The sequence below is a fragment of the Protopterus annectens genome, chromosome 3.part0, assembly GCF_019279795.1.
Source record: "Protopterus annectens isolate FY-2018-M chromosome 3.part0, PAN1.0, whole genome shotgun sequence".
In the NCBI taxonomy this organism is placed as follows: Eukaryota; Metazoa; Chordata; order Ceratodontiformes; family Protopteridae; genus Protopterus; species Protopterus annectens.
In genome coordinates this window covers 1948229682-1948245289 of record NC_056731.1, presented here as the reverse complement: position 1 = coordinate 1948245289, position 15608 = coordinate 1948229682, and the positions used below count along the sequence as shown (strand labels likewise).

At 46.5% G+C, this 15608-nt stretch overlaps 1 protein-coding gene across 1 annotated transcript in view; it reads left to right on the top strand.

Moving 5' to 3' along the window:
* Window positions 1-15608, top strand: part of SETD2 (SET domain containing 2, histone lysine methyltransferase) — a 3532865-nt gene that overhangs the window by 3474523 nt on the left and 42734 nt on the right. The window contains exon 27 of the mRNA XM_044066027.1: window positions 8378-8479. Coding sequence (XP_043921962.1) covers window positions 8378-8479 — 102 coding nt within the window. The remainder of the gene's footprint in view (window positions 1-8377; window positions 8480-15608) is intronic.

Here is a 15608-nt window from a genome sequence, read left to right as displayed (position 1 = left end):
CTTCGGAAATATGCACTGGATGGTCCATGGTTCCTGGATCAGATCCCAGACCTATTAGTTCATCAGTCGGGACTACTCCACCAGTCCCTACTCACCTTGAAATTGACAGCTTGGCTCCTCCTCTTCCGACTATAGTCAGGATTCATACCTTAGACCCGGAAGTTGTACACATCTTATCTTCGGCCCACAAGTCTGCCACTAAGAAATTGTATTCTAGCAAATGGAAGAGATTTGCTATTTGGGCTCAACTCCGGGGTCTGGATCCCATCACTATTCCCGTATCGGAAGTCCTGAAATTTCTAACTTCCCTTTTCAATCAAGGTTCTTCAGTCTGTACCATCAAGGTTCAATTGGCAGCTATTTCCAATTTTCACGAGTCTATAAACCCACCTTTAATGAGCAACAGATTGTGTAAGACCTTCATGAAAGGTGCTGCGCTTTTACGACCTCCGATTTCTCATCCTGCTCCTCCATGGGATCTCGATGTGGTGTTACGTGCCTTAACTTCCTCCCCCTTCAAACCGGCAGCAACATGTGATTTGAAATTTCTATCGTGGAAAACTGCCTTTCTGGTTGCGATTACTTCTGCCAGAAGGGTTTCAGAGCTTCAAGCTTTGTCTGTAAAACCTTCATACCTGGTTTTTCACAAAGATAGAGTATCTCTCAGGCCAAATCCATCCTTTGTCCCTAAGGTTTGTTCCAGTTTTTGCCTACAACAGTCATTAGAACTTCCAGTTTTCTTGTAAGAATCTTGCAGTGTTTGCCATGCCTTTTCCTCTCGTGTACTACAAGAGAGGAAAAATAAGTTGATCTTAAAAGGGTTATTAAAACCAGCCTTTGAGGAAGCTTTATCTTCTTCTCCCTCTTCGAAATCAAAGAAAAAGAAGTCTTGGGCTCCGACAAGTCCGTCGGAGCCGCCAGAAAAAAGAACCAAGTCTTTGTCCTCTTCCTCGGCTCCACTGATATCGGAGCCGCAGGATAGAGGATCTATGTCTGGGTCTTCTTCCTCAGATCCAATGGTCTCGGAGCCGCAGGAGAGAAGATCTAAGTCTCGGTGTCCTTCCTTGGCTGCATTGGTCTCGGAGCCACAGGTGAGTGTTTCGGCTCCAGGGTCGGTTTCTTCGGCAACTGAACCGTCGGCGGACTCGGTGCTAGTCGAGTCTTCTTCGGCTCCGATCCTTCTGGAGCTGATTAGGAGTCGACATTCCAGCATTGCCTCGGAGCCGGTTCAAAGAGTTTCTCGCCCCCCGTCTATTTCCTCCAAGTCCTCCAGGCTTTCAGATTCGGATTTGGATAGGGTGGTCCAGAGGCTCCTCCAGTCACCTGTCTTATCTAAATTATTTTCAGCTCCAGCCCAGCGGCCGGAGCCAACCATTTTGATTCCGTTTCTTCCTCCTCCGACAACCCTGGTGTCGTCGGAGACTGGGTTCACAGAGTCTGGTGAGGTTCCTGAGTCGATTCCGAGACCCACTGCTAGTCTGTCGGTGCCGTCTTCAGCTCCAACCTTTTCAGTTCCTTCCAAGGGTTTCGGTTCTCGGATGTCCTCGGCCGAGCCCGAGGGGGATTTCTCGGGGCTTCTGGTTTCGGCCCTGAGTCTCCCCCTTGGCGCCTCGGCTAGGGGGACCCCAACACCGGTCATGGTCTCGCAGGCGGGCCTTTCTTCAGATTCTGGTGGACCCGCCTTCGAGGCTATGAGGAAGTGCACTAGACAAATCTCTAGTGACTTCACCTGAATCTGCGACCCCTTCCCTAGACACGGCGACTAGAGCTTCTGGTGCCCCCCTGTCTTCAGACAGCGTGGCTCTGAGGCCTGAGGATTCCTCCATGTGTGGTCCCCCTTTTTCCGAGGAGCCTTCAGAGGCTTTACCTGAAGAGCCCCTCAGGAAAAAGTTGTGCAAGAGGAAGCACATAGACTCCCCAGATGAGTCTGTCACCTCGGACACCGACCTTGATGATGCGGAAGGGTCCCCGAAGTCATCCTCCGACGATGTCTCATTCTCCGATGTTCTGGAGATCTTGAGACAGGGGCGACTGGCCGTCCAAAACCCCTTCCGCGGAGGAGTCTGTCTTCCTCAAGGCCTTCGGAGCCCAACCCTCCGCCTCCTGGGTGTCTCCACCCTTTGATAAATTACTGGACCTTATTTGTCGAAGGGTGTGGGAGCACCCTGACTCTGTGGAGCCAGTTCCTTCTTGCCCCAACAAATTTTTATCCGCACCCCCTGGCAAGGAGTTTCTAACCAAGGCAGTCCCAGTGGATGCTATGGTGGGTGGCGTCTGCCACCCAGCAGGATGTGGCACAGGCATCTACATCTATCCATCCTCCTATCAAGGAGTCCAGGAGCATGGATAGGTACGGGAAGCGTACCCTGACTTCAGCGACCTTTACCCTGCAGTCGCTGAATTGTGTCATTTTACGAGGCTCCAAAGGGATCTCATAAAGGAGTTGGGAGATACCCTGTCGGGTAACGTGCCTGAGGCGTTGACGCAGTCTGTCAATGCCCAGCTGTCTTCCCTTTCGTCGATTGTTAACTCGTCCATGAGGCTCATATCGTATGTAGCCGAAGGGGCGAGTAGGGCAGCGAGCTCGTGCGTAGCCCTTAGGAAGCAAGCCTGGATGCGCTTGTGTCACTTTGCGGAGGCTTTCAAGTCTTCTTTCACAGACGCTCCATTTGACAGGTCCTCTCTCTTTGGACCCAAGGTGAAAGACACACTCACTAGATGCGAGCAGGAGGGTAAGACTTTGTCTGCCGTTGGGGCCTGTTTTTCGCTTCCTTCGAGACCTTATCCCAAGGCGCAGAGGGGAGGAAAGATGTGGTTCAGAAAGTCCCAAAAGTCTTTTCCTGCCCAATCAGAATGACCCCCCTTCCAGAGGCAGAGGAGGGGGATTTATTCTGGAAGACGTTGCCCTAGAGGCGATGGAGGCCCCCGCAACAAAGGAGACCGCAAATCCTTTCATAGTTCCTCCTTCCACTGTCCCTGAGGGACTGCCCGACTGTGCGTCTCCGGAGCCAGTCGGGGGTCGATTTTCGGAGCATCCAAGGGCCTGGGGTTCCATCACTCAGGATCAGTGGGTGCTTCGTATCATCGCCAGAGGTTACACCATTCTCTTTATCCGTCCCCCTCCACCGTCAAGGAAAATCCCGGACGTGCCACCCAGTCAACGGGATCAAGCAGCCATAGTGGTCGCAAAGCTGCTCGGAAAGGGAGTCATCCAGCCAGTCCCCGCAGACCAGACTGGATTAGGAACTTACTCAAAGTTATTTTTGGTGCCGAAAAGAACAGGGGACTTGAGACCCATTCTGGACCTCAGCCACCTAAACCACTTCGTAAAGAAGTCCAAGTTCTGGATGGCCACGTTGCAGTCCATTTTCCCATTGCTGGAAAAAGGAGTATGGATGTGCTCCATCGATCTCAAGGATGCCTATTATCACATCAAGATAAACAGGGTGTCCTGGATACATTTACGCTTCTGCCTAGGAGCCAGTCACTTCCAGTTCCGAGCCCTGCCCTTTGGTCTCACCACAGCCCCCAGGGTGTTTACCAAATGTCTGGCAGTGATGACGGCTCACCTGAGATGTCTGAGATTCCAGGTGTTTCCGTATCTAGATGACTGACTCCTCACCACCCCCACAAGGCATCTTCTTATTCAAGCCGTGAGTGCTACCATCGAATTGGGACATCTATTAGGAATTCCATTCAACTGGGAAAAGTCTGTATTGCTGCCATCACAGCGTGTTGCCTTTATAGGCGCAGGGCTAGACTCTGTCGAGATGCGAGCATTCCTTCCAACAGAGAGGATAAAGATGCTACAGAACCAAGTCCTAGCCTTACTACCCCGAAGCAAAGCCCCAGCCAGGATGGTCCTTCAGCTTTTGGGGTCGATGGCAGCCGCCATTCTTCTGGTCCCTCTGGCAAGACTGCACATGCAAATTCTCCAATGGCTCCTGTCGACCCAGTGGTCTTACCAAGATCTGCCCTTGTCCTACCCGATTCTCATTACGGATACCTGCCAGCAAGATCTTCGTTGGTGGCTCCTCTCCTCCAACTTGAACCAGGGGCGACTCTTCTGCCCCCCTCCCCCATTTCCACAGTGACCACGGACACCTCCCAGATAGGGTGGGGGGGCATTATCTGGACAGGACGGTTCAAGGCACGTGGCAGGATCATGAAACCCCCTTACACATCAATGTCCTGGAGATGAGGGCACTGCTTCTAGTGTTGCAGGCACTTCACAGCTCTCTTCCCAAGGGTACCATCTCAATCTTCTCAGACAATATGGCGGTAGTATGGTACCTGAACAAGCAGGGAGGAACCAGGTCTTATCCTCTTTGCAGAGAAACCATGAGAGTTTGAAACTGGGCGATCGCTTCCCAGAGATTTCTAGTGGCAACGCATATTCCGGGGAAATCCAATATGATAGCAGACAGGCTGAGCAGTTATTCTGATGCCTCACGAGTGGTCCCTGAACGACCGAGTAGTGGCTAGGATCTTCTCCAAGTGGGGGTTTCCCTGTTGCGACCTCTTCGCCAGCTCCTACAACGCGAAGTGCAGCAATTTCTTCTCCCTGATTCCCCCCGGGGGGGGGGTCACCCAGGGAAGCTCTAGTCCACAATTGGCCCTCCGGTCTGCACTACGCCTTCCCTCCGGTCCCACTGCTGTCAAAGGTGATTCAGAAGGTGATCTGCTTGGGAAGCAACATGATTTTGACCGCACCACACTGGCCCCGCCAAGTTTGGTTTCCTTTCCTTCGGAAGTATGCAGTGAAGGATCCTTGGATTCTGGACCCAGCTCCAGACCTCCTGACTCTTCAGTCAGGTCAGGCCCATCCATCACTGCGAACCCTCAAGCTAACGGCTTGGCTGCTCCACTTCCGACCTTAGACAGCATATCCTTTCGCCTGAAGTGGTCCAGATTCTGTGTTCCTCTCACAGAGCTTCCACTAAGGAGATATATTCTAATAAATGGAAAAGGTTTGCCATTTGGGCCCAGCAGCACAACCTTGACCCTCTGACAGCCCCGGTGTCCGCAGTATTAGATTTTTTGGCAACTCTTTTTAGACAGGGTTCCGCTGTCTCCACGCTTAAAGTCCAATTGTCAGCGATTTCTGATTGTTGCCTTTGAGCCTTCACTCATGAGTCATAAGTTGTGTAAGGCCTTTCTGAAGGGAGCTTGGTTGCTTCGCCCCCCCGGTGTCTCAACCTGTTTTGTCATGGGATTTGAATGTAGTTTTAGGAGCCTTGACGTCTCATCCCTTCAAGCCGGCGGCCACTTGTGAGCAAAAGTTCTTATCTTGGAAGACTGCCTTCTTGGTAGCTTTTACTTCAGCCAAAAGAGTTTCGGAGCTTCAAGCCGTCTCTGTTAAGCCCCCTTATCTGATCTTTCACAAAGATAGAGCATCTCTAAGACTAAACCTGTCATTTCTTCCGAAAGTTTCTTCTGCTCTTTGTCTGCAGCAATCTATAGAGCTACCAGTTTTCTTTCCAAAATTTTCCAACAAGGCAGAATACAGACTTCATCAGTTGGATGTGCATAGACAACTAAGGTTTTACTTGGATAGGACACAGCAACAGAGGAAATCAGACCAGTTGTTTGTGGCCTTTGCAGATAACAGGATTGGCAAAGCAGTAACTAAGACCACTGTTGCTAGGTGGATTAGGGATTGTGTTTCATTTATTTATGCATCAACAGGAAGGGACCTTCCATTTCCAGTTAAAGTGCATTCTACTAGGGCTATGGCTACTTCAGTGGCCTTTCACGCCAGACTGTCGGTGGATGAGATATGTGCAGCGGCCACTTGGGCTTCTCCACATACTTTTATTTCTCATTACAAGCTGGACGTGGCCTCTAGAGGTCGGGCGTCCTTTGGTTCCACAGTGCTCAGGAGTGTTTTCCAGTGAGCCTCCCAGGATCTAGGTGCTAGGGACGCTGTCCCATCAGTTATGAATGTAGGTGAGATAGTATCGCAGTACATCTTTTAGTTATGTACTTACCATAACGATAGATGTATGTGATCCATCTCGCCACATTCAGACGCACCGCCCTCCTTCCCCTACCTGTTGGATCTGGAGGAAACACTATTGTACAGTTGGAGTGGCTCATGTGAGTGAGTTGTGGGGCAAACCAGATCTGGGGGTTTGGGCGTGGTGCATCCTGGGATAAGGGGGTTGGCTCAGCCAATGAGAGACTTTGTGCTAGTGTATCGGCCGAGTCGGAGCCGATTCTCGGCTCCAAGCCCATCAGTTATGAATGTAGGCGAGATGGATCACATACATCTATCGTTATGGTAAGTACATAACTAAAAGTTTTGGATGTACAATTAAAATAGTTCTTAACTGTTAAAGGGTTGTGCATAGTATTTAACTGAACTTCTTGCGAATGAGCCATGTATTTACATAGATTACACATCTCACACTTAAGCCCCCACTTTCCCAAGAGGGTTCTTACCACCCTGTTTCTAAGAAGCCCCTTCAGGTAGGTTTTTTATATTATGCCCTGTTTTATACCCAAAACGGGGGGATCTAGAGAAAATGTCAGGTCTGTTAGGCATTGCACAATAAAGGGCAAATGGTGCAGATAGACCATATGACATCTAATGTGGAAGACCTAGAACAGGAATTAAGTTTTCTGGCCCAGATGTTTATTAAGTGGGGCTGCCCAGAACTGATGGTTAAAAATGTGAAGGAAGAAAGTGAAAAAGGGTGGGGTCTAAAACATATCCCATTACTTGGTTCCTCTGCTTTAACCGACAGACGTAATGCCCGAGGCCATGGTAACCCCACAATACAGGACCTGCAGCTACCTGCTGGTAGGAGTTCTGCCCAAAGTGGACAAAAGGATCATTTCACAAGTTCCCTGATTTTTAGTTATGGCTCTGACACCAAAGAAGTCCAAATAATTATGCAGAAATATTGGCATATTTTTTCTACAATGCCTAACAGACCTGGTGTTTTCTCCAGATCCCCCCTTTTTGGGTGTAAAAGAGGGCCCAATATGAAAAACTTACTTGAAGGGGGCTTCTAAAAAACAGGGTGGTAAGGAACCCTCTTGGAAAAAGTAGTGTGAAGTTCTTATGGGTACAAAATTTAACTGCAGCAGTGATCCTGTTACTTAAGCATCTACTGTCATAATGTGTGTGCTTTCACAAATGAACTAATTAAACAGACAGCACACCGTGATGATCAGGAATTTCCACCCTCCATCCCCATTTGGGTGGTCATTCCTTATTTTTATTTTATTTTTTATCCTTTGTTGAGTAGGTTGGTCCCACTAAGCTAGTAGATGCTTTTCAGAGGAGACCTGAAGTGGTATTTATACTGTTGGCTGAAATTTGACAAGGGCATTAGAGAACGTCCCCTACTCTTTTCAGTAGGTGCCGTGTGATCTTTTACATCCACTTAAGCTACTACCAACTCAAGCAGGTAGGGCAACAGTTTGATACCTTATCCGAAGGACAATCACTCCGGAGTGCAGCCACACACACCTGTTTATGCTACACTGCAATGTCAGCAATCCATTACCTGGTATGAGAATAGACCCCAAAGCCTTTAACACAAAAGGCAAGTGTGCTACCTTTTGTGCCACTGACACTGTCCATTGTTGCTTTATTTTCTTACAAATAGGGCAAGAATATCCATACATATCACTTCTTAACAGTTTTGAGGATACCATGTCTTCATTGCTGCTCTTTTGCAGGAGGCAGTATGAAGGCATGTCATGAATACACTTTTACTTAGTTAATATGTGGTGTCATGGCATGTGTTGTGGGAGTGGGACCAATACCTGAGCATGGAACTTCCAGAAAAAGATGCCAAGTGCTGAGTGGTTGAGAGGATAAATCCAGCCTTAGGACATGTTAAGGAGTGTTCTCTTTGTACAACAGCCATGATGGGAATATATGTTTACTTCTACAGTAATTCAAAATAGATGAAGTCTTGCAGTGTGTGTGTGTGTGTGTGTGTGTGTGTGTGTGTGTGTGTGTGTGTGTGTGTGTGTGTGTGTGTGTGTGTGTGTGTGTGTGTGTGCAGTTTTTCCTTTGTGTGTAACAGACCTGTTTTTAAGGCTTCTGCATTCCATTAACCTGATTTTTTTTTTTTTGTGATGATTACTCTTGCACTGTGTCGAGCAGGTTGTTGAGCTACTATGATTTTCTTTTTGGGAGAGGGATGGTTTAGGAATGGGTGTTCTTGTCTGTTATGATGAGTACTGCTTAATCTTAAGTATTAAATGAGTTCATGAAATTAGAGTTCTACCTTGCAGTTTGTTGGAGTGAACTGTGAAGGAGCAAATTTTGTATAGAGTTAAGTAAATTGGTATAATTTCTAAATGATTTCTAAAGAAGAGTATAGTCTTAATGTCCAGACAATATTTCCTTTTTCAGATGTCCCAGTTTATTGTACATTGTCTGAACCCTTACCGTAAGCCTGACTGCAAAGTTGGAAGAATAACTACTACTGAGGAATTCAAACACCTGGCTCGTAAGGTGAGTCCATAGTGCAACTTGTTGCTTACATTTTGTCTTACAGTATCCATTAAAGGAAAACGCTACATTAGAACTAAAAAAAAATCTATTTTTTCATTCTTTGTTTTCTGAGCTATTATACTTCTTCAAAATCACTATATCTGCATCTTACAGAATTTTAATCTTTTTTCTGCAAAATGGCTGCCAGTGGGGCTTGACGGGTTCGTAGCTTCTTAGGTAGATAGTAGGCTGTCGGCCCAAGGGCCTAAGTAAGCCTAGCCAACAAGGTTCCCTGGCTTACGCCACCCAAGAAATTTATTTTCCTGTGCCCCTGTCGAGCAGAGCCACCGAAGTGATCCCCAGGGTGCATTTCTTATTTCCCATTCACTTATCAAGATTTTTCTTGGAGTGCTAATGAGGAGCTTTGCTTGACATAGATGGGTAGCTTGTTCCAGAGTATGGGAAGTCTCTGGGACAGGACTCCATCCCTCCAGCATGTCCTGTTTATTGTGGTGACAAGGTTTAGGTCCTTAGAGCATGTAGCTCAAAGGGATTGGGATTTCTTTAGGTGTAGCATGTCTAATAGCACTGGGTTTAACATAGCTTTATGTGTTAGACAGAGATCTCCTCGGAGTAAGCGATATGCTACAGTAAAGTTGGAGTGTTTTGAGACGGTCAGTGTAGGGCATTTGTTTGAGGCCAGTAATCCTCTTTGTGAGGTATTTCTGTGGCCTTTCCAGCTGCTGCAGATGTCTTGTGAGGTACATTCCAAAAGGGGCATTGTACTCTTTAATGGGTCTTATGAGTGCCGAGTAGAGGGGAACAATGACCTCTTCTTTCCTGGATGAAAACCCTTTTGTGATGAGGTGTGCCACATAGAAGGATTTCCTGACCACTGTGGAGGTGATTATCAGAGGAGAGACTACTGTCCACTTGGGTCCTAAGGTCTTCTCTTATACATTCGGCGTTAGGTAGATTGCTGTTTGTGGTAATTCATGTGTACAGAGTTTTTACCAAAGGGGATGACAATGCACTTTTTGGCATTGAGCTTGAGGCCATGCCTCTGACACCAGGCATCTATCTCAGTGAGCCCCTTCTGTAGGATGTCCACATCATTTGGGGACTCGACTATGGCTCCTAGTTGTCAGTCATCTGCGAACTTAATTAGCCAGAGCCCTTCTGTGTTAGCCTGTACTTCAGAGAAGTAGATACCAAACAGGAAAGGTCCCAGGACTGAACTCTGTGGTACTCCACTTGTCACTGGTTTGAAGTCAGATTTGGAGTCTGTAACTTTTACAGTGTGGGTTCTGTCAGTGAGCCAGTTGGCAACCCATCTCGTGATGCAGGGATTTATACCTAGTTTAGTGAGTTTAGCTATAATTCCATAATGGGGTATGGTGTTGAAAGCCTTGGCGAGGTCAAGATAGGCTGTGTGAACCACCTTACCCTCGTCTGCGGCTTTGGTGACTTCCTCAAAGGAAGTCAATCCAGTTCAGAAGTCATGAGCTGCCTTTCACAAACCCAAACTGGGTGGGGTCCAGAGTTTGGAGGTTACCAATGTCTTTGAGTTTCATGATGATACGTTCCATGGCCTTGCAGACCAGGCTTGTCAGGCTAATAGGGCGATAGTTCCCAGTATCAGTGGTGGTTCCCCCTTTCTGGAGTGGGATAACTGTTGCTGTGCACCATTCAGTGAGCACAAAGCCTGACATGAGACTGTGACTGAACATGGTGCTTAGGTGGGGAGCCAGTTCGTTCTGAAGTTTGTGTAAAACCCAGCCTCGGATGTTGTCCGGTCCCATGGATGCTGTGTTTTTGGTTTTAGAGAGTGCAGCTTTTACCTTCATAGATGTGATTACAGGGACTCCGCATTCTTCCTGTATAAATATGGGCCCTTTAGGGGGTGAGGGGGGGGGGTAAAGTTAGTACTGAAACTATCTGCCAGGATGTTGGCAATATCAGTTGGTTCTGTAATTATCGTGCCGTTGTGCTGTAACTCAGAGCAGATCTGTGTGTTGCCATTGAGATTCCTGATATAGCTATAGAATGCTTTGTGGTTGCCCTTAGAATCAGTGGCAATTTTGTTTTTGTAGCTAGCTCTGGAGGATCTTATAAGGGATCTCAGCTTCTTACTGAGGCTGACCAGGGAGCTCCTCCACTCATGGGATTTTACTCTCTTTTGCAACAGTTTTTTCCTTCTGTTGTAAAGTTTGTTTATGGCAGGGGAGCACCAGATTGGCTTCCTTTTTTTTGGACAATAGCGTCTTGGTTCTGTTTGGGATAGCACGATCCATGCACTCGTGTAAGTCCTTATGGAGTGCATTTGTGTAGGATTCAGCAGTCATAACTGTATTGTCCATCTGCATGAGTGTCATGAAGTTCGCCACTTCTGTCTTAAGAAGCATGAAGTTGGCTTTGGAGAAATTTTTTTCCGTGGTTTCCTTAATGGTGGGTGGGGGCAGGATGTGGATATCTAGGGTGATTAGCTTATGGTCGGATCTTACCAACAAGGAGTTGACTTCAGGTGTGGAACACCGGTCACTCGTGTTGGTAATGACTAGGTCTAGGGTATTGTTGCCCCTGGTGGAGGTGCTGATAAGTTGATCCAGGGCATTGGAATTTATGAATTCCAGAAAGTGTTGAGCAAAGGAATTGATACACGAGTAGTTTTCCCAGTTAATGGTGGAGTAGTTGAAATCACCCATTATTAGGGTGTTTGGTTGAACCCTAATATTTTCCAGTATATCAAGAAAAGAGAAGTGGGAATCCTGGGGCATGGTGGGGGATCTGTAGCAAGCTATAATTTGGATTGCAGTGTTGCCCAGAGTTAGTTGCACTTGGATAACCTCGGATGCATTATGCTGCACAACTAGCCTGGAGGTGTGGATATCCTTAATGAATATGGACACACCTCCGCCTTTGGTGTTCTGGTCCAGGTTAGATGGCCGAAATGTGTGATATGAGTTATACCCTGGTAATGCAGGGGTGCTCTCTAGAGCCTTGAACCAGGTCTCAGTCACTGCACAGATATCAATGTTCTCCATTTTAAGGAGTGCCTCGAGTGAGTGCATTTTGAGATTTAGACTTCTAGCCTTGAGTAGCATTACCCTCAGTTTTTGCTTGGCTGTTCCTGTTACGGTGGTAAATTTGTCATTTGAATCTTGCCTAAAAAAGGCACTATAGGGGCGGCAAGACTCTTAGCCAGTGTCCGGAATCCCAGTGGCGACAGGTGCAGGCTATCTCTGGCAAAGCATTGTGGTCTGTCGACCATGTCGTGCCAGGCAGATAGATACTGGATCCCCTTAGAATGGCACCAGAAGCTTAGCCAATTGTTGAAGTTAATCATTTTGTCCTTGTACTGCAGTATCATTCTGGGCTAGGGTCATACCTGTCTGGGCTACAAGATCAGAGAGCTCTTCCATGTCTCTCTTCATGTAGTCCAGAGAGGTGCGTCTCAGGTCGTTGACACCAACCTGGACAATAACAGAGTCATATTTGTACTTGTTGTGGAGTGACCTGAGTGTGTGGGTTATGTGGCGGATCCTGGCACCCGACAGGCAGCTTGACAGTAACCTTCTCCTTGTTTAGCCTGGTGAGTGGGACATCAGTGTGCCTTACTATAGAGTCACGTATGACTAGTGTGTTGGGTACGTTGTTTTGCCTTATGGGCTGTGGTTTATTGGCACACTGAGTCTGTGGGCTATGTGTTATTTGGGTTGTGTTGGGTGGTGGAGGTTGCTTGCGTTTCTGCTTTGGCGGTCTCTGTTGCTTGAGCAGCAGCCTCCGCAAATGTTTTTTTGTTTGTGTGTGGATTTTGGTGGTGTAGGTTTAGTTGGGACTATGTGATGAGTGTAGTGTGGTGCAGGTGTTTACCTTCTCCTCTATACTGTCAAGTTCAGTCTTGGTTCAAGAGAGCTTTACCTCCAGTTTGGTAAGATAAGTGCATCTCTCATAGGTTGCGGTGTTGGGTGGTAGGAGGGAGAGGGTTGTTTGTGTTCATGAGGCAATTGCTACATTGCCCCAAGATGCCCAGATTCATCAGATAGGAGAGAACACTGGAGCTGACCCTTGGACATGCCTGAATAAAAAACTACTTTCCTCTAGACAAGCGTGGAAAGTGAGTATAAGAGCTGTTATTCTCTAAGCAAGTGAGGAAAATAAGCACAAAAACTCTCTTCCTCTAGGTAAAGAGGAAGGTTGAGTGCTGTAGTAATTTGTAGCTTATTTAGTGCTAACAAGAAGTTCTGAACAGGTGCTGAGCACGAATAAGCAAATTCATGTGCTAAAACTAAGAAATCTGTACCTGGATCTTGTGGTAGAAAGGCTACCTAGTGCTTACCACCCCCACTGATAAGCTAGAAGGCTTCCCTCCAACACAGAAAGACTTGGAGGGCTCAGAAGTTTACAAGCAGTCCTGGTTACAGCATATTAACATGATCTTGTTTTTCTTCTATTAACATGATCTTGTTTTTCTTCTATTAACATGATCTTGTTTTTCTTCATGCATTTTTCTTTCCCACAATGCACTTCAGGTCTGTTTTATATGAATCATATTATTCATAAGGAGGTAATGGTGTATACCTATTGCACTGACATATAATAGAATTAGTGTGAGTCACTGTCATCTTGTATACCTTCTGTAACAGGACTGCCTCTTTTTTCCTGGAGTGACTCTCATTTAGGTTAGTCTCTGAGACTGTTTTGCAGTATACTAAGGAGTTATATAGCTGCAACCAAAGAAGTAGCTAAATTGTAGGCCTTTGTTCAAAGTATCTTTTTGTAGTCCAGGATGAATTGACAGTCCCCTCCCCACACACTTTAGTAAACGTGCTACTTTACAAGAAAAAAATATTTTCTAACTTTGCTGTAAATGTCACAGACATCTTTGTTACTACATTTATGTTATCTTAAGTTCTTGCATTTGATGCCTAAACTGATGAAATGTAAATGTTCGACAGTTGTCAAATCCAGAGCCCACATTAACATTTTTTCAGTGCATGGTAGAGGCCAGTGCTGCTTTATTCAGACTCGAGCTGAGACTGTGCCGGAAGCTAGAGCCCTGCATCACCTCACCGAAAGTTGTATCATTGAGGAGTGACCATTGGACAAGCTGTTTCTTGCCTGTAGTGGTGTCTGAGATCTTTCTTAACCTTATTGATCACTTACTGACATCTTTCCCTGTACTGCGAAACAAAGTGGGAGAGCATTTTTACCTACTGGATATTTACATGCAGCTGAAGTACTACCTGGCCAATACAAAGTCTTTCTGACTAGTGGATAGGTTCACAGGAAAGTACTAGGCTAGCTGCTCTTGTGGGCCATTTTAAGCCTAGCCAATTTTCATTTCAAAGGTGAGAATCCAGCTCAATACTTTGTGTCTGTGTGGTAGATACTTAAACATTATACCAACCCCCCCAATCCCAAAATGGGGGAAAGTGTCTTTGATCCCTGCACCCATGCAACAAAGTACATCAGCATTTAACACACTGTACTGAGACATTTAGTACATTATTAGTGTCTTACACCATGCTAGAGGAGGTGATGCCAATATCTGAACAAGGCGCCACCAAATTGCTAGCTAACTGCATAGTGTTTTGTTTTTCTTTGCTAGAAGTATGGAGGAGCTCTTCATAATCGTTTAGGACACACTCCGTAAGGGCAGTTTCTGCATCGGGTGTTTTCTTTAGGAACATCTCAATGTAGATCATTTGCAAGGCAGCCACCTGGTCCACTCTTCACACTTTTTCAAAAACCCTACAGACTGGATCTACAGTTCAAGGAAGACCAGTGTTTGTGACTGCAGTTCTGCAAGAGCTCAGCTAAAAGGACTCATCAGGAAAGACACTTATCTTCCCCACCCCACCCTCTCCATTCCTCATGTAACTTCAGGAGAGTTCCCAAGTGTCATAATTTTTTTCTTTCCTAGGTACTTATTTTGTCTCCCCACCTAGCACTGCCAGTTTAATCATTGACTTGGTTGTGGGCTGACCTGAGGGAGCAGTCATCAGGTAGGCATGAACTTGGTTTCCTAGTTGAATAAGCACCATCATTTTTTGTGGCTCTTCCCCTTCACCAGATCATGCATTCTGTCAGCCCAAGTAATCCACATTGGGAGGGTCTTTATCACCAGCGATCTCTCTGCCACTGCTGTTTTCCTGACGGGGACTAAGCCATCACTAGTTTGAACAGCTGGGAGAATTTCTGATTAGCTCCAACTTTGCATTCTAGTGGCAGATGTTGGCACCTTCACCTGGTCTTCCTGTGCTCCTTCCTACCTATGGATGGGTGTTCCTACACACAATCACAGAGATGTGCCATCATCTGCATGGGAGTGCCTAACACTAATCTGGAGTTCCCCATCTGATCTTCATAATCAGTGTACCTTTTTTTTGTTAGTGCCAGACAGTGAACTGGACTGTTGATTTCAACCCCTCCCCCCAGTATGGTCATACCAAAATCAGCCTGTCAGTTCTTATCCTGCAGTACCTGATCCATTACCTGAACTCTAGTCATTGTCAGGGTTTCATTCCTGTATGCTGTTGAGCTAAGCATATGTGCCTGAAATTGTACTACAACAGTAATCTGTATGGAAACTGTAGTGCATGTGTTAGAAAGTCACCATAAGAGGACATTTTCAGATAGGATCTTTCTTGAAGTGCCAGCTCACAAAACCCCCATTTTTGTGAAGAATCTAGCAGAGCTTCAGTGGTGCAGGATGGACAGAGGCTGCCCTTCTATCTGTATTTAAATTTATCCTTGACACCTAAGAGCAGGGGACTACATTTTGGACTTATCAAAATGCAATCTGCTCAGGACAGAAAGCGTTTACCTCCATGGGGCATATCTGCTTTTTTCACTGGCAACAGAAGAACAGAAATGGTCTTCATATTTCACAGTTGCAGTCCTGACTTGTAGGTTTTCTTACCATGGAAGCCCATTGGCCGGCCCAACTACCAGGGAATGTTTTCCCCTCCTGAAACCGGTGGATGCCCTATCCAATGTCACTGTGTTTGGGTGTAAAGGGAGTCCGCCGGCACCGTGACCTCAGTTCTTGCCATCTGAGCTCAAAACAGAGTGCTGGTCAGTGCATCGGTCGGTCTGCACCAGAGAAAGAAGACATCTAAAGCTAAGTACCCCATTGGGAAACTTT